The 16616-nt window shown below is 48.2% G+C and overlaps 1 protein-coding gene across 1 annotated transcript in view; it reads right to left on the bottom strand.

Moving 5' to 3' along the window:
* IGF2R (insulin like growth factor 2 receptor) overlaps positions 1 to 16616 on the bottom strand; it is a 105088-nt gene that overhangs the window by 74667 nt on the left and 13805 nt on the right. Inside the window, exons 2-3 of the mRNA XM_055432891.2 lie at positions 10881 to 11020; positions 1401 to 1519 (exon numbers count right to left, since the gene is read on the bottom strand). Of these exons, the coding sequence (XP_055288866.2) occupies positions 1401 to 1519; positions 10881 to 11020 (259 nt within the window). The remainder of the gene's footprint in view (positions 1 to 1400; positions 1520 to 10880; positions 11021 to 16616) is intronic.

Below are 16616 nucleotides of genomic sequence, written 5' to 3'. Positions count from 1 at the left end.
AACTGTTCTAGTTAACAAGATCATCTGAGTGAGAAGTTCCCAAACTCAAAACTTCTGAGACAAAAGTTTCATAAAATCATGATGGAATTTGGCTCTAACTGATCCAAAACTGTTCTACTGCCCCAGCTATGCAAGTACAGTAAGCTCATGGGAAGTAATCCTTGCAGACCTTCCACTCTAAAACTCCAAATGTTCTCTGAACCAAATGCCAACAAAACCAAAGCCAGAAAATGTGACCTCATGCTTCCTGGAAGCTGACGGAGGAGGCCCATCTGGACCTGACCAAGCTCATACACCGGCCTTCCTTAAACGCCCCCACACTGGAAGGGGGGCCCCTTCTAACAGACGGGAACCAGCGATGACCACAGTGTAGCTGGTTGATAAGACCCAGCGGGAACTCACCCTACACTCCCATGAGCAAGTCTAAGGAGTTCTGCAAATTCTGGTTCTTGTAGCGTGAACACAGAATTCTTCAAGAAAAGTTAGTTAAAATTCAAACTACAGCTTACTCTGTAACTCAGACCTCCAGATTTCATACCACTGCAAATATTATTTTCCAAAGTTTCAACATGGACAAGAGTGCAATGGACAGTCTGGTCCAAAATTAATAATATTGAGTTATATTTTTCAAGTTCTTCACACAAAACAGGATGGGCTTAAAAATGCAACAGTCAGCACCAAATTCTAAAAATGATATTTTAAAGCAATCTGGTAGTCACATGAGCTTCACTCTATCTGATTTTTCTAAACACTTGGATTCTTACTCTGATTACAGAACACTCAGAGAACACGTACGCAAGTCGTTTTTCCTAAAAGCTAGCAATCATTTGCTGAGAGTCCCTTTCTAAACAGTAAAGATTAAAACCAAAATATCACATACAATATGCAGAGAGTGAGGACAAATGTCATGTTTTAAACAATTATGTTCCATTTCAACACTAGTAATACCCTGAAAGTTGGGCACCCCATTACCCACTGGCCAAAGCATCTTCTTGATAGATGTCAGTTTGTCCAATTTAATGTAAATGAGAAAAGAACACTCTAAGAAGCAAACACACTGCCATGAAAACTATCAAAAGAAAATGTAGAAGGAAAAAAAAATTATGCCTGCAACATAAACATTAAACAGAGCTCCGAGTTTAAACACACTAATCTTTACATTGTGGCTATACACAGGATGTGGGTCAAGTTTCACTTAAACATTGTAACTATAGGCTTAGGATTTGTTTACTTATTGGTTTTTAATGATGATGGTCATTTGGTTGGGGTTTCTGTTTATCTGTTTGCTTGAGTTTTTAATTTTACTCACTTACTTGTCTTAGAATACCAGGACAGCAAGAACACCCCAGGGACAAATGTTTTTAAAAGAAAGATTATGAAGTGACTCTGCATGGACTCACCAAGGTTTTCCCACATAAGAAGGTGATGCTACTCTGAATTTTGTGATTCTGCTGCTTACAGTTCACTGTTGTGTTGAATTCCAGAAGAGACCTGCTTGAGCTTTTTAAAAGAGAGTCACCTATTCGGAGAGAAAAGAGCATGAACAAGCTAGAAGACATTCATAACCAAAAGCTATTTCCAAGTACGCGCAAACTAAAAACGGCACTATAATTCATCTGAAAAGCTTATAAGCTCACAAAGTGCCCCTTCCCAAGAATTCTGTCTCAGGAATGCTATCCTTGCCCCACCTCCTGCTGTTCAAGCCCCAAACAAAATGGCACTAAGTCCTATGTTTCTCTCATCTGTCAACATGGGCAAGTTCCAGCACTTCCACCTTCTCAAATCCGTCCAGGTCTCTCCATCTCTGCCACGGCTGCAGCCACTGGCACCCGTGCTCTGGCAACAGCCTCTTAACGGGGCCCCTTGTCTCCCACTCCTGTCTCACCCCTCACCATCCTCCCTTTCCCACCCATCTTGCCCCAGTCTGGTTGTCAAACACGTAAATCAGAATATATAGTTCGGCTGATGAAATCTTTCTGCAACTTCATACATACACGCTGTAAAAACAAAATTTTTTAGAACAGTCCACAAATAGGGTGATCACTTCTCAGTTTGCCTGAGATATTATTATAATAAAAAAATCTATACAGTATCAGTGATGATAGTTGGCACAAGAACAGACAGACTGGAACAGAGATCAAGACACCAGAGCAGACAGCACAGACACCAGGATTCTTGAGTCAAACTCTGATATACAACGGATCAAGCCAGTGAGCAAAGAGACTGTTCAGTAGATAAAACCAGAAGCAAAACAGCAATCTGTACTGGCAAAAAGATAAAAACTGAATCCCCACTTACCACTGTATATAAAAATGAACTCTAAATGGATTAAAAGATGTAAACATGAGAAACCAAATTCTCTTAACAAAATATATACATAGTGATCTTTTAAATCCTAATGCAGCAAAATACTGAAGACTCAAAAGCGTTAACTACCAAAAAAATTTTAAACTTGACCTTTTATTAAGTTTAAAAGTTTACATTTATCAAAAAATACCTTGAGGAAAACAGATACACTGAGCTGGCAAAGAACTAGCATCAAGAATACATATACACAAAAACAAAATCATTTTTTATAATTTTAGGAAAGAAAAGGAAACAAATGACCTCTGAGAGAAAACGCTGAGAGGAAAAAGGGGAAAACCCACACCGAGTATGGCAATTTCAATATCAAAGGCAAAGAGAAAGTTCTAAAGCTTCTAGAGGGAAAGAATTGATTACATGCAATAGATAACAATATGAAACGGACAAGATATGATCAGACAGAAAAAAAAATCATCATAATACAAAGAGATGGTCAACATCACTGGTGATCAAGACCACATGGCATACCAATCCCAGACATTATACGGACAAAAATTAAACACCAAATGTTGGAGGAGAGACAGCCCAGAGTTCTATGTTGCTGGTGGAAGTATGAACTGGTTTAACCAGTACATAAGTTGGCATGGCAGTGAGTCCTACCACTGAACATTCACATACCCTATGCCTTAGCTAGTCAACTCTTAGGTAAATACATAAACGAAAGCCACAGGTAAATAAATATATAACAAGAAACATGTGAAAAAATATCTCGTGTTCTTCACACTAGTGAAAACCTGGAAACAACTCAAATGCCCCTCAAAAGAAGAGCGGATAAATTAACCCTGCTAGACCTACACAATACTACAACATAGGAGTCAGAGGAATAAATCGGGGAAAGACAACAATACAGTTGTTTTTCAGCAATATGCTGTTACCACTTAAGCTCCCCAAAACTACACACTGCGTGATATACACCTTTTATTAAGTTAAAAACACCACATACAGCCAGACAGACTCTGACTTGAGTAAGAGAGGAAAGAAAGGAAATGTTGGTGTACAGGATGCGGGCAAACGATTACCTCCAGTGAAGAGAGACAGGAGCATGAAGAGATAGTGGTTACTGTCAAGGTTCTAGATTTTGTGAGAGAAGGTTTTCATTGCATTATCCAAAGCAACTAATTTAAAAAACAAAACCGAAAAAAAAGGTTAGTTCACAGACTAGTGATGAGTGAATGTCATGAGCTCAGGATTACAACTGGTCTAGTTTGATACATACACCGGAGATCTTTAAGCAGGGGGGAGAAGGAAAACAAAAACAAAAGCGAATAAAAAACAGGGGAAGGGGTAAAAGTTTTAAGATGCCAATGGAGCGGAGATAACAATGGCTTTCAGGCCCCATAGCACCAGACTTAACAGTACAACGGTTCTCTGCCTTGCCTGGCTTAAACGCGGCAAAGGTTTGCCAGGATCGTCCTTCCGCGCCTAAAACTCCAGGAGGTCGCTCTGAAAAAAATCTTTTTTTTTCCTCCGGACCCAGCAGCCTCAGAGGCCTGCAGAGGCGGCTGCGGGACCACGGACAGCGCCCCGCGGCTCCGCCCACTGTGGGCGTGGCCAGGGAAGCTGGTGACGGGGCGGCGCCTCCCGCGCCCCCGCAGCGCGGCTCTCCAGGAGACTCGGGGCTCAGGAGGTGGCGGGGCGGGATCGTGCGGCGGGAGGCGGCGCGCACAGCCGCCAGAAGGGGGCGCCTCCAGGCTGTGGCGGCGGGCGGGGGGAGCCCCCCACCGTAAAGACCCTCCCCCCGCGCCTGTCCCCCCCCACGCGGCGGCCCCATCCGGCCCCGTGCCCAGAGCTCCCGGGGGCGCCTCATAACTGCTGGGCTCGCCCTGCGCGCAGACCAGACGGGCCCTGGCCTCGAGCCGAGACGGACCGGCCGAGCTTCGCGGCCGCGGCGCTGGGGACAGCGGCGTCCCTCAGCGTCAGGCCCCGTCGGCACCGCGCCCGCCCGCCCGTCCAGCCTGCCTGCCGCCCGCTCCTCCGCCTACTGGCCAGGACCGACTGCCCACCCCGGCACTCGGCAAGAGGCCGCGGTGCACCGCGGCAGCGCCCCCGCGGCGGACCCCCGCGGCACCCCGGCCAGCCTGGCCGTCCTCCCCGGACAAGGGCCGGGCGAGGACTGCGGGGCGGCGGCCAGCACGCCAGGCCCACGGCCAGCTCCCGAGGACGGCGCCAAATGGGCTGGGCCACGCTCGCCGGGCCCGCCAGATCGCGCCGGGTCCTCCAGACCGCGCGCCGGGCCCGCCAGACCACGCTCTCCAGGCCAGGCGCGCCAGACCAGACTGCACTGGCGGGGCCCCAGCAGACCAGACCGCGCCGGGTCCTCCAGGCCGCGCTCTCCAGGCCGGGTCCTCCAGACCGGGCTGCGCGCGCCGTGCCGGCCAGACCGCGGTCTCCCGGCCGGGCCCGCCAGACCAGGCCGCGTCCGCCCAGGCCCGCCAGGCCGCGCCGGGTCCTCCAGACCGCGCTCTCCAGGCCGGGTCCGCCAGACCGCGCTGGGTCCGCCAGACCGCGCGCTCGGCCCGCCGGACCGCGCCAGGCCCGCCAGACCGCGCGCGCCGGGTCCTCCAGACCACGCTCTCCAGGCCGGGTCCACCAGACCAGGCCGCGCGCGCTGGGCCCGCCAGACCAGCTCGCGCTCGCCAGGCCCGCCAGATCGCGCCGGGTCCTCCGGACCGCGCCAGGCCGTGCGCGCCAGGTCCTCCAGACCACGGTCTCCAGGCCGGGTCCTCCAAACGAGGCCACGCGCGCCGGGCCCACCAGACGGCGCTCTCCAGGCCGGGTCCGCCAGACCAGGCCGAGCTCTCCAGGCCAGGCCGCGCCGGGTCCTTCAGACCCTGCGCCCCGGGCCCGCCAGGCCGCGCTCGCCAGGGCCCGCCAGGCCGCGCCGGGTCCTCCAGACCGCGCTCTCCAGGCCGGGTCCGCCAGACCAGGCCGAGCTCACCCGCGCCCACCAGACCAGACAGCACTGGCGAGACCCCACCAGACTAGACCGCGCCGGGTCCTCCAGGCCGCGCTCTCCAGGCCGGGTCCTCCAGACCAGGCCGCGCGTCCCGGGCCTGCCAGACCTGTCCGACCGCAGCCTCCAGGCCGAGCCCCCCAGACCGAGCCGCGCTCGCCTGGGCCCGCCAGACCAAACCGCACTTGCCGAGTCCGCCAGGCAGTGGCGGGTCCACCCGACCGCGGTCTCCAGGTCGGGGCCGCCAGACCGCGCCGGGTCCGCCAGACCACGCGCTGGGCCCTCCAGACAGCGCTCTCCAGGCCGGGCCCTCCAGGCCGCGCTCGCCCGGGCCCGCCAGACCAGGCCGCGCTCACCCGGACCCGCCAGACCCGGCCACGCGCAACCGGCCAGGCCCCGCGAGGTCCTCCCGACCCTGCGCGCCAGGGCGCCCGCCAGGCCACGCTCGCCCGAGCCCGTCAGACCCAGCCACGCTCTGCAGCCCGGGCAGCGCCGGGTCCTCCCGACCCTGCGCGCCAGGGTGCCCGTCCGGCAGCGCTCGCCCGCGCCCACCAGCCCCGGCCACGCGCCGCCGGCCAGGCCGCGCCGGGTCCTGCAGACCCTGCGCGCACGGCCGCGCTCACCAGAGTCCGCCCGACCAGGCCGCGCGCCGGGCCTGCCGGGCCTCGCCTGCCGCCCTCGGCGCCCGCGGCCGAGCTCGGCCGAGCTCGCAACCCGACCTCGCTGAGGCTGCCCGGCCTCGCGACCGCTCCTCTGCCAGCGGCCGCGGGGCCCAGCACGCGGCCGCCGGGCCTCCTGAGCACCTTGCTCAGGGCCTGCCAGCCGGGACGCTAGCAGGCTCCGACGTGTTCCGGCCAGGCCGCCCCCTCGCGGAACACGCCCCCGTCTGTTGTATCGTGTCTTTCGACGTGTACTGTTTCGCGTGTTCCTTCACCAAAAAGAGAACCCCCTGCCCGGCTCTCGCCTCCGCCTCCTGCCTCACCTTTCCGCTCCTCTTTCTATGAACACTCCAAAAGAGATTTCTACTCTGGCTCCTGCCCCTCAGACCCTCCCTCCCTCTAGCCTTGACCCCCTACACTGGCCGCCCCCCCGCCACCCCGGAGCCACGGTATTCGCTGCTTTCAGCTTCAAGTCTTTGTTCAAATGTTACTTTCTCAGCAACACCCACCCCACTGAATATTCCTGATCACACACTCCCAAGGCCCCCCGGCACTCCCGCCTTTCCCCTGTCTTTTCTACAGCATCCCTCACAGTCTTAATATCCCACTTAGCCACTGTCTTTCTTGTATGCCTCCTACTCCACTAGAATGTAAGCTCCGTGAGAAAAGGGGTTTTTGTCTGTTTTGGTGACTGATTCATTCAAATATTTGTTACAAATCAATAAATGAGTATTAAGTGTTAGCTGTTTTTAAACAAATTTATATATATATGTTATGATTTAACCAAGTAAATCAGAATATACTACAATGTACTTAACTATCCCATGGTTAGGCTGTTTCGGCATATTTGCCACGATTTTCAATGCTAGGAGGAATTTTTTTTGTACAAAAGTCTATGTACAAAAGATGTTACAGGAATCTAAGTTTTTAAATGTAACAGATAATTCTAGACTATCAGGAGAGACTCTAAATGAGATAAAAAATATGAGTTACACCTAGAAGGCAACCAGGTATCACCAGGTATCATCTTATATATCTAACAGAATTATATCATTTTTGAAAATGAAAGGTACAAGGCTCAAAAAGAAATGGTATTTTCAACATGTTAAGAGACATGAAAGTCAATCTAGTGATCAACCTTGCTGTTGTAGATTTCTGTAAATGCACACAGGAATCATTAAGTATAACCTTAAGTTAGGAGTCAGTCTGCTTAGAGTAAATGAAGTCACATGACCTGCAACTGAATTTCACACTCTGTCCTACCCCCAGGTCACCTATAAGAAGCCAGTCAGAATCCCAGGCTTTGGTGGTGAGCAACCTCACTTAACAACAGCGGGTCTGTTACCCTGGTGACAGGGGCTATAATAGCCTTCATGAAGTGGACACATAATTTTCAACCTCCAGAAAGATTAATTAAATGAAAATCATGGTATTAATATTAAGGCTGTTAGGAGGAAAGTGAACATAGTCAGTACTTTTATATACTTGTGATGTTTAATGTTACAATAATTCAGAGGTTATAAACTAAGCAACTGATTCAGAACTGTGACAATATTAGAACAGCAAAGAGAATTTCAGATTTATCATATTTCTACATTTAAACTATTAAATTTATAAGAATCATTGTTAATCCTTAAACTTTTATCGTCAGATCAGATTATCTGATATACTTTAAACAGAAATCAAATGTATAAAATGCATAAATCATTGTAAAATGTGATGAAGATGATTCAACTAGGTTGTAAATGGAACCAAATGGTTGTTCACTGACCCCATAAAAATGATTGCTAAACTCTGCTAGATTTATATATGTAACAGTATTACTGGCCTAAGTAAGAACGATTTTTTTAATCAAAAATAATGTAATATTATTTAGACCAAAGTTGAGGTTTTAATATTTGTTTGTAAGTACAAAAACTGCCCTATGGGCACTATAAAACTCACATCAACAATTATCTTCCCACAAGGGTTAGAGACAATCAACTTCCTATAGTAATATATGAATGTGCCCGTTTCTAGGCTCCCTGCCAGCATTCCATGATTCAGCCATTTAAACTTCTGCCAATGTGACTGAAGGAAAACTAGATTTCATTATTGCTTTGATTTGCATTTATGCCTGGCTTTCTAATGATGCTGAATTGACCATCTGGATTTCTTCTTTTGTAAATTGCCTGTTCTTAGAGACTTTGCCATTTTGTTCCTGCATTGTTTTTCTTATCATTGATTAAGAGAAATCCCTACCTCCTTCAGATTATATTTCTATTTTACTAGGTTTTTTCCCCCCCAATGTTCTATTGTCTTTTTACTTTTAATCTTAATTAATCCATAATCTCTGTAACACAATACAAAGGAGATGTCTAATATTGTTTCCTAGGAGATACATAGCTTAATTATATCCAAATTTCAGGTTATACATTCAGTTCTCATATGTGTTTGGATCTGTTGCTAAAGTAGCTCTTCTTTTCTCTGATCTGTCGGGAGCTCCAGTTTTTGCGGCTATTTTCCAAAATTCATGTTTGTCTTCCCTTTCTAGCAAAGTGATGTCAGTTTCCAGCTGTCCTCTAAGAGCCAGGAGTTCAGGTTACCCACCACAGTTCCCGTATTAGCGCTATAACTGTCTGATGGGACGCTGTGATCGCAGAGCAAGAAGCCAAGTAAGTCCACAGGCTCTGCAGCTGGCCTGTCAGCATTCAAATCCACAACCACACAACCTCTGGCGAGCTGCTTATCCATGTAGTGCTTCAGCTTTCTCCCTTATAAAATGAGGGAAATGAGATCACCTACTTCAGAAGTTGATGAATGAATTAAATGAGATACTTTTTACTTAGAAACAGAACACCTGGCGTGTAAGTGCACACCAAGTTCAGTGATTAGCTATAAAACTAAATTTACAAGAACAAATCTAGTTATTTCGACTGTATAACGTGAGTGAGCAAAATGAGGTCTGATTGAAGACGGCCTGTGCTAATGTTCATGTCGCTCCTCTCTCGCTCACACACATGCGCTTTCCTGAGCTGAAGGACAGGGCAACAACGGCGAGTGCCTGCCGAAAGCACACTTCATCTGGCATACCATTCTCTCCCCCAGGGGGTCTGAGGCCCCAGGAAAAGTATGTCATGTGTGTCTGGGAGTAAAATGAGATTAGAAACAGCTGTTTTGTATCACTGTCAACTAGTAACAACTCATCTTTTTTAACTCTCCCTTTCAACCAACCTCTCCTAGTCCACCAGGCGCAGCTTTCTAAAACCACATTTTATCAGATCACCTCCCCCGATTACCGTCACAAAGAATTTATATTGGATCCATTATCTGCCCCAGAAAATACCAACTCTCCTGCCTGGGCTTTCAAAGCCTATCTAACTCGGTCATTCTCAAATTTTGTGCCAACTTCACAAATCCTCCTCTGAGTGACTTGTGTGCGTCTGGTACCCATCTATATTACACTGTACTGCACTGCCCCGCCACAAACTGGAAGCACACTTTCACTAGCCAAAAATACTATAGCCTGTATTATAATAAAATCAAGACGAAAACTACTTTTCCTCTTCCTGAAAACCTAAGTAACACCAGCCAACAGGCCCACTTGGGGCCTCTCTCCCTGAATTGTTCAAACTAAGAAACTGATGATCTCATTTGCACTTTTTTTTTTTTTAATTTGGCTGCCCTGGGTCTTAATTGTAGCGTGCAAACTTGCCTCTTTGCTGAGCCATGCAGGCTCTAGTTTCCTGGCCAGGGGATCGAACGCAGGCCCCCTGCGTTGGGAGTAAGGACTCTTAACCACTGGACCACCAGGGAAGTCCCACAAATTTTTTAAAGTATATCACAAAATAGTAAAATCTGGCCCAGGAGTTCAGAATGAGCTGGTGCTTCCTCAGATCTCTATCCTGGGCCCCAAATCCCTCTGACCACTGTTCCCGGTCTAGACTCTCTCCATGTCGGGGGAAGAGGGAAGCCAGGCAGACGCTGGAGCTCGACCAGCAGACCTCCCAGACCTCGCTCTTCTTTTTCTAAACATTACTTTCTAAAAAGCCCTTTCAAGTGTGCTTAGGAATTTGCATTCAAGATGACAGATGGAGCCACCAGAGGAACCCGCCCCTCCCAACTCCAAAACCGAGTCTCCTCTTCCTGGCCACACCGTCACCAGTCCCTCGCCGTGTCCACTTCGCCCCGACCCGCACCGTCAGACCTCACCCCTGAAAACGCCAGGGCCGCAGGTCGCCACGGACGCCCACACCACCACCCCTGATGATGAGGCCTCCTGCTTTCACATCTGCCCTTTTCACGCTCCATGTCATGGGGCAGGGCCGTCAACCACGCGGAGCCATTATCCTCCCAAAGGAAAGGGATCTCGACCAAAAGAAAAATAACCACCACCAGGGCCGCTGGGCAAATGAAATGAGCCCTAGGAGAGAGGTCTGTGCTTTTTCCTCTGGGAGGAAGCCCTTAGGACCATTTAATTTTTAGGGGGAGTCCAAAGCCAGGGACCATCTACGAATACAGAATGCCTGAGACTCAAACCACCACAGCAGCAAGCAGAAAGATACAAGCGGGAGGCGGTTGGGCGCCAGAGGGAATGGGGGTGAAAGGGGGAAAAGGAAAGACGGGGCTTAAGAAAAAACAGGAGAAGGCAGAGCCATCTAGGAAACACCCTTCTGTAGCAATAAACACAAAGGCGCATCAATCTTCGTAACGACTGACTGCACAGCATCCGCTGGACGGGAGGAACCTAACCCCGCCTCAGAGCGGACATTTACACTGCTACCACTTTGAACTCCTATAAAACATAAAACGTACATTATGGATCATAAGCTTATATAATTAAAGAGACAGCGTACATACATAAGAGTTATTTTTGCAAAATCAGGATCCTGCACATGTAGTAAACTAATGGCAGCTTTACTTACCCACAGAATGAAAGCTGTCTGTCTTCAAGTCATGCATACAAACAGCACTTGATGGTCCACACTGGGCAATACCCACATTTCCACAGATGTTGATTTTATAAAGCATGTTATTTTTGGTATCCACCGCTTCCCATGTATAACTAGAAAGGAAGAAAAGCAATTTGTCACTGTCACTGATCTGCCAATAATTAAACTCCTCTCTAGTTTCATATTCAAGCCACATTTGCTTAAGACTACCATAACCTAGAAGATGCACTTTCATTAGCCAAAAATACTAAAGTCAAACTGTGTTAAGTTGAACAGAAGCCAGGGCAGAAACCACTAAATACCACATCTTTCTGGTTCAATCCGCCCTGAAGCAGCCTCAAAACTCCCTAAGCATTAAAATACTTTAAATTCTACCATTAATTTAAGAATACCAACTCAGATATTTAAGTAATTGCTCAAGAATTATGTTGAGTTTTAAGGCAGTGACCTTTCCAATCACCGTGGAATGCTGTAAAGCCAAATGTTTGTTTTTAATTTTGTTTATCTTATTTAAAAACTAGTTATGGCATGTGAGATAGTTCTGGTTCTGGTTTTACCTTTAACAGTTCAGATCCGAAGTGACAAGATGAAGCTATGCCATCAGGCGACGGATCCAAAATCAGACAAAATTAACTTTTGGTTGACTCACTCGATGAAGTATTTTATATGCATTGAAACTCGCTGTCTGTTCAAGCCTCTGGCAAAGCAGATACTGAGTAACTGTCCATGAACCGATCTGCATACTTAGGACAAAATACAGCTGACCTGTGAGCAACATGGATTTGAACTGCACAGGCCCACTTACACATGAATTTTTTTCATTAAGTACTGTATTGCCATATACCAAACAACACGAGCAATGGCTGGCTGAAAACACACATGCAAACGGTGGATGCAGAGGGTGAACCGTAAAGCTGGATGTGAATTTTCAACAGGGGTGGGGAGGGCGGGGTGGGGTGTCGCACTCCTAACACCCACACTGTTCAAGGGTCAACTATAATGCTTTGTCAGTTCTCTCGTAACAGGGATTCTCAATTCTCCACTCTTCCCAGGGAGAATGCTGTGTCAATTTTGTAAAAATTTCCTCAACAAGGGTAGATAGGAAATGAGAGTAAATTAAAAGTTCCTCACAAAATGCAAAAGGTACGTTAATGCAACAGTATTGTCGAAAGGACAGAACATAAATCAGAATTCCTATCCTGGAATTGTGGAGGGACTGGGTGTGAGACCTTGAGGTTGCTAAGCCTGGAAACCATAAGTATGTGTCAGGAGCTTACCGTGGGCAGCACCAGCTTGATGGGAAAATACAGCCCCCGTAGAACCAGTCCACTTGGGGCTCCCTGTCCACTGGGTGTCACAGCTCTGACTTGGCACAAACCCCAGCAACACACCCTTCCTTGCCCACAGGCAGTCTCCCCAAGAGCCCTGTCCAGCAATGAGGAACCCCAACAGGAAGGTTACTGGCAGACAAGGAGCCAGGTGTGCTCCTGAACCCAGATCTGGGGACCGATCAACTCCACCTGCCAGGAAACCCAGGACCTGGGCACACGTCAGCACTCAGGCAGGGCTGCAAATGCTCCGCTGGGAGTTCTGACAGCCACTGAACTTCAAGAAACCTGAAAAACAGGCTGGATTGCCGGCCTTGGGATGACACTGGACTCAGATGCAGTTACCACTAAACTCAGCCTTCCTACCAGTAAGTAACACCTTTTACCTCCCCAAGTCCAGAGTTCCATGGCCCGAGAAAATGACCCAAGGAATACCCGGAGCCAGCAAGTCATCTATCCAGGCCTGGTTCTCTCTTTTGACCTTCATGACCTTTCTTCATTCGCTTCACAAATAAGTCTTAAGTACTCAGTGAGGAGTACAAAAATGACCAAGCAATGATCATTCCAAAAACGCCCTGCCCTTTTGGAGTGTATATTCCAGGGGAGGACAGAAAATAAACAGGTAAGCAAATACACAGGAGAATTCCACCTTCTAACACAAAACAGTACCAAAGTAGCAGAAATGTGATAGGAATCCACAAAAGTAGCTGAGATCAAACTCAGGCTAAGATTTGCATGACAAAATGAGCAACCCAGGGGAAGATGTGGTGGGAAGGACATTCCAGCAGACTGACCAGTCATTCCGAGGTCCTATGGCAGGAATAAACTTAGCACATGGATGGAAGGGAAGGAAGGGCCCTGTGGCTGGAGTGAGGTGGAGAGAGAGCAGCAGCTGAGATCCAGGAGATGGGAACACCTGGTCACACAGATGAAGCAGTTTTGATTCTGAACTTGCAGCAAAAACAGGCTGCTCAAAGATCCACACTATGGATCTTTCCTTAAAATTTTAAGCTAGTGTTTTTATGTGCAGAGTATTAGTAGACTTTTCTATTAAATACAGTTAATTAAGGCAAATTGTGAAATCTCTTACTCAGGGCCCCTAAGTTCTTCCAGGTTAGCAGACACCAAATTTAAAGCACTGGCATCGTTAAAGTGTTCCACCACAGGAGAGGTGTATGAAGGTGTTTTAGAATGAGTGAACTGGTAGCAATCAACTCTAAAGAAATGCACGTGGCAACTGAAACCACTAGGCTCTTCTTAAAACAGAAACCCACTGCCGTCTTTGCAGAGGTGCTAGTTAAAAACGGCAGATGTAAACGGCAGTGTGAGTGCAGCAGAAGAGACAGGAGACAGTGAAATGGGGGGTGCTGTCCTGACGATCTGGCGATCAGAGTCCCGGAAAGACGCTGCCCGAGTCAGTCGCATTTATTTTCTCCACTTGTATTTCATACTAGATTTCTGTCACGATTAATCAAAACGATAAGTGGTTACAGGAGTAAGGGGGGGAGGGTGCTGTGAAAGTACTTGAGAGCTGGGTGTCTTCAAGGGTTTGACTGAACCACGAACACAAGGCAGCAACTCACACACCTAAACGGCAGCTCTTGGGTGAAGAGTCCTCAGTCAGCGCTCGAAAGGGTCCGATTCCAACAGACATGTGTCTGCTCTAAAAGAGACACACACGCCCAACGCCTCGTAGCGTTAGGAGTTCAGATATGATTGTTCACTTGAAATCATCAATCTGAAAACTCACGAAGCATATTCCAAAACCTATCACATCAACTGCTGTGCCCCTTAAATTATCATCCTTAATAAACATGTTTTAAAGATGATTTCCCTAAATTTGAAAGTCAAATAAATATCCGTTAGCACTTAAGAGAACTACGCGTTTGGCACTAGATAATTCTAGCCTCCTTGCCAAGATTGAAAAGCAAACTACCAGAATGGCCGGGGCCGAAATCATTCTTTAAATTTATGCTTAAGTTTTAAAGCACCATGATCGTATTTGAGAATGAGAAAATGGCTTCAGAAACAATAAAAGCACACAGACTAAATAAAATTTAATGATATGTTAGAGGAATAATAATATTTCGTCCAAAAGTTTTCCACTAGAAAATTCTCTACACGAGGTGAACACATACAGCCAAAATGAGGAAACACAACAGTAAGATTTATTTAAGAGCCAAGCAACTGAGACCATTCAGCTGAGATTCCCAGAAAAGTCTATACTCTACACTAAGCTTTTTGGGCTTACATAAATAAAGAGGGGGGAAAAAAAACAGGAAAAAATGAGTCTAACGTGTCAGCCCAAAGAGAAAAATGAGCTGTAATATTAAAATTTTAAACTTTTAGCAGGGAACAAACCGTGGAAGAAAGCATCTCCAAGTTGGGTGGAAATGTAGTCTTTATTCAGACAGACACACACACGAATGTTTGAAATATATTTGCTTTACAAACATCGACTAGCATGCAGATAGTGTAAAAGCTCAGCGGGCATCTTCACGAAACTCCTGACTCTCCTATCAGGCCAAGACTTCTATGAGACACCGTGGTTCTAAGCTGTCCCCCATCTCATCTGTGAGAAACGGGACGCGAGGAGATGGAGCAGGAGAACCCCTGGAAGTGCGTGGTCTTTGGGAACAAGCACCCAAACGCCCCGCCCAGCACCGGGGCCCCGCCCAGCACCCAGAGGCCCCGCCCAGCGTCGAGGCCCCGCCCACTTTGGGGTCTTAAAATCAGTTCCAATCCTGCGAGGAGACAGCCTAACCTCAGTTAGCAGCGCGCTTCTGGACACAAAACCACCTGGACAAGAACCCTGGCTTCGAAAAGTAGCACACGCAAGCAAAATCCTTGCCATGCTACCTCTCTCTCCAGAGTATGAAACATCATTAGCCAATATCCCCCTCCCGCTCTTGAAAACTCCCAAGTTCACTTCAAAGCAGACCTGGCAATTAGACACACAGGTCTGCACACAATGCCCCCTGGACCACATGGGCTGGCCCCTGCTGTTATCCTCAGCTCTGACACCAACCCTCCTGGTATTTCCCACCACCCACTGCTAGATCTTACATGTCTGGTATCCCCCACTGCCCCATGACCCAGGACAGGAGTGTCCTCCGTCCCAGAATGACGTAGTGACATATACATGGACAGAATCAACATATGCTAGCAGGCTGGGAAGGAAACCAGCCAGTGGACTGTGTACCACAGCAAACTCTCACCCCAGGTCCTGAAGTCTGTACAGCAAGCCGCCCATGCACTGTACACAGTTACTCAACTCTCTCAAATTCCTCCACTTTAGAGTCAGACTCAATGGCTCTGAGACATGAAACCCCCTGTCCAACGTCACATAGCTATGAAATGAGAATGCCAGGCACAAGCCCAGGTCCATCCCAGCCCCAAGGGCAAATGCTCACACTAAGATCAACTGGCTCATTTATCTCCAATTTTTTTTAATTTTTTTTTTAACTTTTCAGAAAATATTTACTTTTAAGTACAACAGTGAAGCTAGCAAAGCATTCCAGGAGACTTTAGGAGCTTCAGCCTTGTTGCAATAGATGCCCCTGAAACGGCAGACCCCAAGTGTCGATTTCCAGAGTGAGTGAATGCACCTGAGCGTGGCCCCTGAGGAGAAGCTGTTGGTGAAGACTTCTGTGAAGATCCAGGCCACCCCACGTTATGCTGTTCAAAAAAGACACTTTTCTGAGCTCAGTGTTAATTGCTCAGTCATGTCCAGCTCTTTGCAACCCCATGGACTGTAGCCCCATGGACTATAGCCCACCAGGGACCTCTGTCCATGGGATTCTCCAGGCAGGAATCCTAGAGAAAGTGGCCTTTCCCTTCTCCAGGGGATCTTCCCAACTGAGGGATTGAACCTGGGTCTCCTACATTGCAAGCAGATTCTTCACCATCTGAGCCACCAAGGAAGCTCAAGTTCTTGCCTAAATTTTAAACTTCTGCTGCTATTTACCTCCACCACGCACTGCCCCTGCCCCCGTCCAGGTCTGTTTTCTCTCTTGCATGGTCTGAACTGCCAAACCCCAGATACTGCCTTCCGCAGCCTCTCTTCCCTCACCCAACTGATTTCCATAGCAAGAACGTCAATCCCCTCAGCCCACCCTTTCCCACCACCTGCCCTGGCCTCACTCAAGCACCCAGACTGGTTGAGGACTCCACTAGGAAGGAACAGGCATCCACTACTTTCCTCACCATAGGTTCCCATTCTCCTTTACTATGACTCGTGGGCTCAACAGAGAGCTGCCCTCCCAAAAACTCAGCCAAGAATCCCACATTCAGTGTCGCCCATCAGTAACTGGGAAACACCATGCAATCAAACCACCAAGCCAGCAGGGAGCAGGGGGAAGAGGACAGGAGTCACACATAA

The sequence above is a fragment of the Moschus berezovskii genome, chromosome 10 (genome assembly GCF_049115385.1).
Source record: "Moschus berezovskii isolate FMDL1 chromosome 10, NW_MosBer_1.0, whole genome shotgun sequence".
NCBI classification, from domain to species: domain Eukaryota; kingdom Metazoa; phylum Chordata; class Mammalia; order Artiodactyla; family Moschidae; genus Moschus; species Moschus berezovskii.
Note: the sequence above shows the minus strand (reverse complement) of the source record. Positions and strands in the feature narration are given on the sequence as shown.